At 56.4% G+C, this 9,028-nt stretch overlaps 1 protein-coding gene across 1 annotated transcript in view; it reads left to right on the plus strand.

Annotated features, from left to right (window-relative positions):
* The window catches only part of DNAH17 (dynein axonemal heavy chain 17), a gene marked incomplete at its 5' end in the record, with an annotated part of 31,935 nt that overhangs the window by 22,432 nt on the left and 475 nt on the right, over positions 1-9,028 (plus strand). Inside the window, 19 exons of the mRNA XM_083874728.1 lie at positions 94-209; positions 488-680; positions 792-1,027; positions 1,309-1,425; positions 1,942-2,146; positions 2,476-2,640; positions 2,768-2,908; positions 3,049-3,219; positions 3,376-3,498; positions 3,639-3,832; positions 3,942-4,090; positions 4,198-4,325; positions 4,591-4,818; positions 5,294-5,485; positions 6,006-6,185; positions 6,505-6,687; positions 7,276-7,458; positions 7,643-7,786; positions 8,272-8,497. Of these exons, the coding sequence (XP_083730854.1) occupies positions 94-209; positions 488-680; positions 792-1,027; positions 1,309-1,425; positions 1,942-2,146; positions 2,476-2,640; positions 2,768-2,908; positions 3,049-3,219; positions 3,376-3,498; positions 3,639-3,832; positions 3,942-4,090; positions 4,198-4,325; positions 4,591-4,818; positions 5,294-5,485; positions 6,006-6,185; positions 6,505-6,687; positions 7,276-7,458; positions 7,643-7,786; positions 8,272-8,497 (3,274 nt within the window). The remainder of the gene's footprint in view (positions 1-93; positions 210-487; positions 681-791; positions 1,028-1,308; positions 1,426-1,941; positions 2,147-2,475; positions 2,641-2,767; positions 2,909-3,048; positions 3,220-3,375; positions 3,499-3,638; positions 3,833-3,941; positions 4,091-4,197; positions 4,326-4,590; positions 4,819-5,293; positions 5,486-6,005; positions 6,186-6,504; positions 6,688-7,275; positions 7,459-7,642; positions 7,787-8,271; positions 8,498-9,028) is intronic.

Here is a 9,028-nt window from a genome sequence, read left to right on the forward strand (position 1 = left end):
TTCTGTGCTGGGATGGAGATGCTGCAGAGCTCTGGGAACATGGAGCCTCCCATCTGGGCAGGGAAATCAGTTTGGGGCTGTTCTCTTCCAAAGGCCCTGAATGAAAATCTGGCACATCTCACTGCTCAGTTTGAGAAAGCCACAGCAGAGAAGATCAAGTGCCAGCAGGAGGCTGATGAAACCAACAAAGTCATCTCCTTGGCCAACAGGTACTACACTACACTGGCTCTGAAGCATCAGGGCAGGCTGCTGCTCCCTGGCATTTCCTGCTGGCTCTGACACCAGGGCCATGGGAGCAGCAGAGCCCCCCATACCCTCCCCAAATTAAAAAATTCTGAGATTAATTGGGCCAGACATTCATGGGGAGAGGCAGCCATGGAGATGTTTGGTGACAACACCCCAGGTCACCATGGCTGAGTCCCCACCCACCCCCTGCCCGGGTCACAGCACCAGCACTCCAGCAGCCACCACCCCTGTGACCCCACAGGCTCGTCGGGGGCCTGGCATCCGAAAACGTCCGCTGGGCTGAGTCAGTGGATCACCTCAGAGAGCAGGAGAAGACGCTGTGCGGGGACGTGCTGCTGGTCTCTGCCTTCGTGTCCTACATCGGATACTTCACCAAGAAGTACAGGGCTGAGCTTCTGGAGAAGCACTGGCTCCCCTTCCTCAATGGGCAGAAGGTGAGAGGCCACAGGTTCCATCCCAGGGTGCCTCCCCCCGTGCCCACAGCACCGGGGGCTCCCAGGGCTCTGCAGCCAGGCACCCAACAGCCCCTCCCTCCCTCCCTGCAGGTGCCCATCCCCATCACCCCAGAGCTGGACCCCCTCAGCCTCCTCACGGACTCTGCCGACGTGGCTGCCTGGAACAACCAGGGGCTGCCCAGCGACCGCACCTCCACCGAGAACGCTGCCATCCTCTGCAGCACCCAGCGGTGGCCCCTGCTGGTGGACGCCCAGCTGCAGGGCAGCAAGTGGATCAAGAACAAATACGGGGAGGACCTGCAGATCGTCCGCCTGGGACAGCGAAGGTGGGCCGGGGGCTGTGGAGTGGGCACAGGCTCAGGCTGCACCAAGCTCCCTTTCCCTGCCACTGGAGGGTGCAGTCAGGGCAATCACATCCCCCATCAGATTCAGGGCACCCAAGGGCAGCAGCCTTTGGTGGTGTACCTGACACCTCCAAAAGCTCTGTGGGGGCCAGGACTGGCAGAGCACAACGGGGGTCCCGATAGGGCACAGTGGGAGGAGAGCACTCTGTGTCCCCCACAGCAGCCCCAGGCTTGCCATACTCACCTCTCCTCTCTGCCCTCAGATACCTGGACATCATTGCCCAGGCGGTGTCTGAGGGGCAGACGCTGCTGATCGAGGACATCGGTGAGACGATAGAGGCAGTGCTGGACCCTCTGCTGGGCAGGACGGCCAAGGGCAGGTCAGCACACCCCACTGCTCAGGGCTTTCACCTGCCCCAAGCAGCCACTGCTGCCCCGGAATGCTGGCAGATGCCCCTTCTCCGTGGGCAGCTTGGGAGCCTGATCCTTCTTTTGCTTTGGCCACATCCCCCAGTGTTCTCCAGTGTGTCCCATGGAGGACACCTGTACTGAATGTGACCTTTCTGGTCCTTGGAAACAGGAATCCAGTTCACTTAGTGATTCAAGGACATGATCCTTGGGACACCTGCCATCTGGCATGATAAGCTGGAAGGGAACTGCACCCCAGAGGCCATGGGGGGCTGTGGGAGGGCAGTCTCCAGCTCCTGTTCCTCCATCCTTGCCCTGCCAAGTCTGGTTTGGTACTTCAGCCCTTGCTGTGGCTTTTCCCAACCAAAGAAATACATCCTAAGTGGCCAGGAACAGCACACAGGCTGAGGGCATCTGTCTGTGATGAGTTATTGCCCAGTGTGTGGGGATTGATTTGTTTGTGGGGATTGTTTTAATTAACTAAACAGATACATTAGAATCGGAGATAAAGAAGTGGAGTATAACCAGCAGTTCCGCCTAATCCTACACACCCGCTGCTTCAACCCGCACTACAAGCCAGAGGTGCAGGCTCAGTGCACTCTCATCAACTTCCTGGTGACACGGGAGGGCCTGGAGGACCAGCTGCTGGCTGCTGTGGTAGCCCGGGAGCGGCCGGACCTGGAGGCCCTGAAGGTACAGGGGCTGGAGGGGCTGGCAGAGGGTGGGGCACTGCAGAGGTTTTGGGCAGGGAGCATGAGAGCTCCCCTCCCTGTGCCCACTGCTGTTTGTCAAGAGCCAAGGAAGTCCTGACCAGAGCCTGCAGCTGCAGGTCCCCCCTTGTTCCCCGCAGCCAGCACTGCCTGGGCACACCCATCACTTCACCCTGCGGGTGGTGGAGGGACCCAGGAGGGGCCACATCCACCTTCTCCTCGCACCAGCACACTGGTGGCTGTGACAGAGTGAGTGGTGCCAGCACTGTTGTAAGCTCATGAGCAGCACATCCCTGGGCGCTGCTGTCATAGGCAAACCTGACCAAGAGCCAGAACGAGTTCAAGATCAAGCTGAAGGAGCTGGAGGACTCACTGCTCGCCCGGCTGTCGGCTGCCGGGGGGGATTTCCTGCGGGACACAGCGCTGGTGGAGAACCTGGAGATAACCAAGCGCACAGCCAAGGAAATTGAGGAAAAAGTAAGTGTGCTCCCTGGAGAGGGTGCTGCAGGCAGAGGGACAGCTCGGCTGGGCACCCAGCAGGAGGGTGGGCACCTCTTTGATGTGTGATGGGGTTCTAGTAACACCCACCCCTCTGCATCTCCAGGTAAAAGAAGCTAAAGTCACTGAAGTACAAATAAACGTTGCCAGAGAGAATTACCGGCCGGCAGCAGAGCGTGCATCCCTACTCTACTTCATCCTGAGTGACCTTTGCAAGATCAACCCCATCTACCAGTTCTCTCTCAAGGTAGATGGGGACTGAGGAGGGACAGAGATGTCTGTGGGTGGGACAGAGTTGGGGGAGCAGGGAGATTCAGCGTTTCAGTTTTCATGCTGCTGACAAGACCCCAGCAGCCACATGCTGATGCCTGTTGGGATCTTCCTCAGGCCTTCAACGGGGTCTTTGAGAAAGCCATCCAACGTGCCGTCCCCAGCGAGGACACCCGGGAAAGGGTGAACAACCTGACGGACCAGATCACCTACTCAGTCTATGTGTACACTGCACAGGGCCTCTTTGAGAGAGACAAACTCATCTTCCTGGCCCAGATTACCTTCCAGGTAAGCCCTGCAAATGTCTGGGGCTCCTCTGTATAACAGGCACTCACGTGGCTTGTTCTCCTACTCTGGTGCTGCTGTGGATGCTCAGAGCCTCTCGCTCCTCACACTGGGACCGTGGGTGTTGGCTGGCTGTGATGCTGCACTCCCAACTTTCAGGTCCTGGCCCTCAAGAAAGAAATGAACCCATCAGAGCTGGACTTTCTCCTGCGCCTCCCTTCCAAGGGTGGTGTCACGTCCCCCGTGGACTTCCTGCAGCACCAGGGCTGGGGTGCTGTCAAGGTGGGTCTGTGCAGTTGCCCACTGTGCCAAGGCAGTGCCAGCACAGCCCCCAGTGCAGCAGGTCCAGGATCACCTACAGGGGGTCCCTGAGGATGAGCAGAGCCCAGGAGTGATTTAGTCCTTCTCTGTGGGACCTGAAGGCACTTTCAGAGATGGAAGAGTTCAGCAGCCTGGAGAATGACATTGAGAGCTCAGCAAAGCGCTGGAAAAGGTTTGTGGAGATGGAGGCACCAGAGAAAGAGGTGTTCCCCATGGACTGGAAGAACAAGACATCCCTGCAGAAGCTGTGCGTGCTGCGGTGCCTGCGCCCCGACAGGATGACCTATGCCATCAGGTATCTGGAGCCCAGCACAGGGCTCTCCTGCAAGAGCCTCAGAGTGTCCCCACTCCAGCTGCAACCAGTGACTGTTCCCATCTCACAAGATGGTTCTATTTTTCTGTAGGAATTTTGTGGAAGAGAAGATGGGAAGCAAGTATGTGACAGCAAGGAGTATTGATCTCTCTGAGGTGTACAAGGAGAGCAGCCCCTCTGCACCCCTGTTCTTCATCCTCTCCCCCGGTGTAGACCCGCTGAAGGATGTGGAGGCTCTGGGTGAGGCACTGCCCACCCCAGACAGGCACCAGCCCCACTGGCCGAGCAGCCAGAACCGTGTGGCCCCAGCTCAGCACCGATACTGACAGCAGGCTCTCCCCTCCCAGGCACCCGGCTGGGTTTCACCATTGACAACGGGAAGATCCACAATGTGTCACTGGGGCAAGGCCAGGAGGTTGTGGCAGAGCACGCCATGGAGGTGGCAGCTGCAGAGGGCCACTGGGTCATCCTGCAGGTGGGTTGGGGCAGCGGGGCACACCACAGGGTGCATAGCCCTGACGGCAGCTGGGCACACCGGGGCACAGAGCCCTGCCAGCGTCCCGGCACTCCGTGCACGGTCACCCCACTGGCGATGGCAGTGACACTGCCGGGGCTGGCTGGCTGTACCAGCCCAAGGGCCCCCATGTTGTACTGACCTTCCCCCTGTGGAGCCGCAGTAGGAATCGGGGGAGCAAGGGGGGGAAGTGAGATTCACAAGGTCCAGAGAGGTTTTTTTGCAGAACATCCACCTAGTGGCGCGGTGGCTGGACACGCTGGAGAAGCTGGTGGAGCACCACAGCGAGGACAGCCACCCCGAGTACCGACTGTTCATGAGCGCCGAGCCGGCGCCCACCCCCGAGGCGCACATCATCCCGCAGGGGCTGCTGGACAACTCCATCAAGATCACCAGCGAGCCGCCAACGGGCATGCGGGCCAACCTGCACGGGGCCCTCGACCTCTTCTCACAGGTACCCCCTGTGCCACTCCTGCCCTTCCCAGCCACCTCCCCGGGGCCCCTCCCAGGCTTCCACAGCCTGAGCACCTCGGTGGTGTCACCGCTGCCAGGGACACTGCACCCAGAGCCAGCCCTGGACAGCACATCTGCCTGGAGTGCCCAAGTCCCCCTCTGCCAGGGGTTATGGGGTAACCAGAGCTACCTGAGGGTCACCAGTGCCTTTCCTGAGGCTGAACCTGGTGCTGCTGCAGCTTTGCCATGAACAAGCTGCCTCAGCTGTCAGCAGGGCATTGGGGCGTGAACCCCTAATTCCTTCATACACAAATGAGTGTAAAAATTACCAACTAGCAAATCATTAAAATACAATTGTATGCCTTTTTTTTTCCTAATGAACACTTCCAGTTCTCTTTTTCCTATGAATGTTCTTCACTAGAGGGGCATCTGACAGCAGTATCCAGCTTCAGCCCACCCTCACTGTTCCTCCGCAGGAAACACTGGAGGAGTGCAGCAAGGAGACCGAGTTCAGGTGCATCCTGTTTGCCCTTTGCTACTTCCACGCTGCGGTGGCTGAGCGGCGCAGGTTTGGCACCCAGGGCTGGAACAGGTCCTACCCCTTCAACAACGGCGACCTGACTGTCTCTGTGAACGTCCTGCACAACTACCTGGAGGCCAACGCCAAGGTGAGGGACAACAGGGTGGCTGTGCTCCTCAGCACAGTGCATGCTGCAAGAATTGGCCTTTCTTAGAGCACTCAGTTTGCAGCACAAACGCTGTCTCATGAAGAAGCCCAGGGCCAGGAGCAGTTTCTCCCCTGCTCCCTGCATGCTCAGGCAGGGGAAGGGGATGAGCTGGGTGGAAGAGGCATCAGGTCCCAGACAAGGGCAAGTGGCTGCCCCGACCCATGCCTTGGTGATTGGTGGGAGGTTCCACCTAAAAAGCAAAGCCGTCCCCAAGAATGCAGGTGCAGTGAGCAGGGCTGAAGTCTCACCTTTAGACCCAACCTCACAGACGTGATCGGTGCTGGCTGGAAAAAGAGATGGGATTCAAACCACAGATGGCCGTGTTCATACTGGGACAAGGAGAAATCTGTGGGTGATCAAGAGACACTCCTCTTCCCAAGCCTCTGTGGGTCTAGGGACTGTCACCTCCCTGCACAGATCAATCCTGGAGCCAACTCCCAGCCTGAGCTTCTCCCTGCAGGTGCCGTGGGACGACCTCCGGTACCTGTTTGGTGAGATCATGTACGGGGGGCACATCACTGACGACTGGGACCGCCGGCTGTGCCGCACATACCTGAGCGAGTACGTCCAGCCCGAGATGCTGGATGGGGAGGTGTCCTTGGCTCCAGGCTTTATGATCCCTCCCCGCATGGATTACGACGTAAGAAAAATTGCAGTTTGCTGTAGAAAACCCCTGATCAGGATAAATGTGCATGAGTCCACGTTCCCTCTCGCTCACCAAGGGGAATGGAGGGAGAGAGTGTCAATCCCTGGGAAGGTGCAGAATTGCTGCAAAAAGCAATTCCTGTGGTTGAGATGGAAAGGGAAAAACTTGGCTGAGATGGAAGTTTAAAAAGAGCCTCGGTGCACATGGGCAGGTGTTGTGAAGGGCCCAGAGTGGTGATGGGTTTTCAGGGCTGCAGGGAACTTTGGGCTCCTTTGCCTGTGCTTCCAAGCTAACCCTGCCCCTGCTGACTCAGGCCTACCACCAGTACATCGATGACAACCTGCCAGCAGAGAGCCCCCACCTGTACGGCCTGCACCCCAACGCAGAGATGGGTTTCCTGACCGTCACCTCGGAACGGCTCTTCCGCACAGTGCTGGAGCTGCAGCCCAAGGAATCCGAGGCTGCCGGGGGCACGGGAACCTCCCGAGAGGAACAGGCAAGTCAACTCCTGTCTCTTTATGGTAGATATTACCTGATTTTTTTTAAGGTGGTGGGGAAAAATCCTCTTAAGGGTGACAATTCAGAGAGCAGGCCCCAGAGCAGTAAGGAAGGGATGGCAGAGGGGGTGATTCCAGCCCAGACACACCAGGGTCATCGGCCTGGGGATGGCACATGGTCAGGAACCTCACGCCCTGATGGGACCAAGATGCACCACTGGCAACATGTGGCTTACGTGGGGCTCCACAGCAGATGGAGGTGGCTGAGGAACCTCCAGTTATGAGAGCAACTACTAAAAACAAAGATTTAAAATAAGGTTTTTTTAAAGTCTTCTTCCTGACTGCCTGGACTTTACACTTGAATTTCACAACTTTCATGGCTTCAGGTCTCTTACCTCGGCTATCAAAAAAGAACTACAGCTTTTTAAGACCCAAGAGCAGTTAGTAACAGAACAGAGCATTAATAACAGAGGAGGAGGTACAAAGAAACACCAGGGCAGAAAAAGAAAAAACCTTACCAACTTAATTAAATGGAACCCGCAGCACTTTTCTCTGGGCAAGACCAGTATATGGCATTCTCATTTCAGGTGAAGTCAGTCCTGGATGAAATCCTTGGGCAGCTGCCGGAGCCCTTCAACATGGAGGATATGATGTCAAAGGCAAAGGAAAAAACCCCATACACTGTTGTAGCCCTCCAGGAATGTGAAAGGATGAACATCCTGACCAATGCCATCAGGCGCTCGCTGAAGGAGCTGGACCTGGGACTGCAGGTACACAGCAGGCAGCTGCCTGGACCATCTCCAGCATTCCCAAAGCACTCTCTGTCTTTGCTGCTGCTCTCCCCCATCAAGAGGGGCAGCCCCAGCTTTCTGCTCCCTGAACCCACCCACACCCCTCAGGCTGTCCCACCACTGGCTGCAGGTGACACTGCCTGGGCTTTTCTCTTTTTCAAAGGGAGAGCTGACAATTACATCCGAGATGGAAGATCTGGGAAACGCTCTCTTCTATGACAATGTTCCAGAATCATGGACACGTTATGCCTATCCCTCCCTTCTCAGCTTGGCAGCCTGGTATGCAGACCTGCTCCTGCGGATCAGGGTGAGCAGAGTGTGTGTGACAGGCAGGGCTTGGGGTGCCCCAGGACTCCCCTCACCAGTGCACTGGTTTATTGTTAACTGGTTTATTTCCCAGTATCATTTTAACCAGCCTAAAGTACCTGAAAAGGGCTGTTACTCCAGGAATGGGGGCACAAGTCTGATCAGGGTTCCCATTACAGTACATCCCTGTAGCAAGAGAACATCAGCTCCCCTCCATTACAACTCTGGGTGTCCCATAAAAAAAATAAATAAAACTGGGTCTGTTAAAAAATAGCAGTATTTTCTGCACTATGAATTCAGGGTTTCAGCTTCTTTGCTGCAGGGGAATCTGCCGCTTATTCCTCCCACACCACCTCCAGCCAGTCCCCATTCTGCAAGATCAGCTGAAGCTTGGGTTACGCACAGCAAAGCATCAGCTCTGTCACAGTGTCCTGCAGCTCACAGCACATCCTCCTCCCTAAAGGACTCTGCTGATTTATTTTTCAGGAACTGGAAGTCTGGGCAACAGATTTTGTGCTGCCTGCAACAGTGTGGCTGGCAGGATTCTTCAACCCCCAGTCCTTCCTCACAGCCATCATGCAGTCCACAGCCAGGAAGAAGCAGTGGCCCCTGGATAAGATGTGTCTGGCAGCGGATGTGACCAAGAAGACCCGTGAGGAGATAACATTTCCCCCTAGAGAAGGCTCCTTCGTGCACGGGCTGTTTATGGAAGGTAAAAACTGCATTTCTGAGATGTTTCAGACACGGAGCAGGCCCAGCTCAGCCCTTCTCCCCCGTGCAGCCGAGCAGTGTCAGCAGTTGCTGGCTGGTCTGGGTCCACCTGGGTGCACCTGGGTCCAGGCTGAGCCGCCAGCTGAGGGCAGCACTGCCCGGATCACACAGCCTTTCCAAACCCAAATTTGTGTTTTAGCAATTCAGGCTCCAGCTCATGAACCCCAGGGCTCCTGGAGCTACAGGGCTCTAGTGAATACACGTCACATTCTCAGTTGATGCTCGAGTAAGACAAATTGAGAAACATAAATCCATGATAATTACTGCTAATGATGAGAGGGAAGGAGGCATTTCAGCAGAGCAGCTGAGGGGTCCACTTAGACAAAAAGCAGAGAGCACACGGGACAGACACCATGTGATAGATCCCACCACAGCCAGCTTACCTTAAACTCTACAATCCCCATATAAAGATGTGCTGACGGGAGGGGTGGGGACAGAATTTATTCAGACATCCCACACACACACACAGAGT

This window comes from Zosterops lateralis, assembly GCF_965231275.1.
Source record: "Zosterops lateralis genome assembly, chromosome: 18".
Lineage (NCBI taxonomy): Eukaryota > Metazoa > Chordata > Aves > Passeriformes > Zosteropidae > Zosterops > Zosterops lateralis.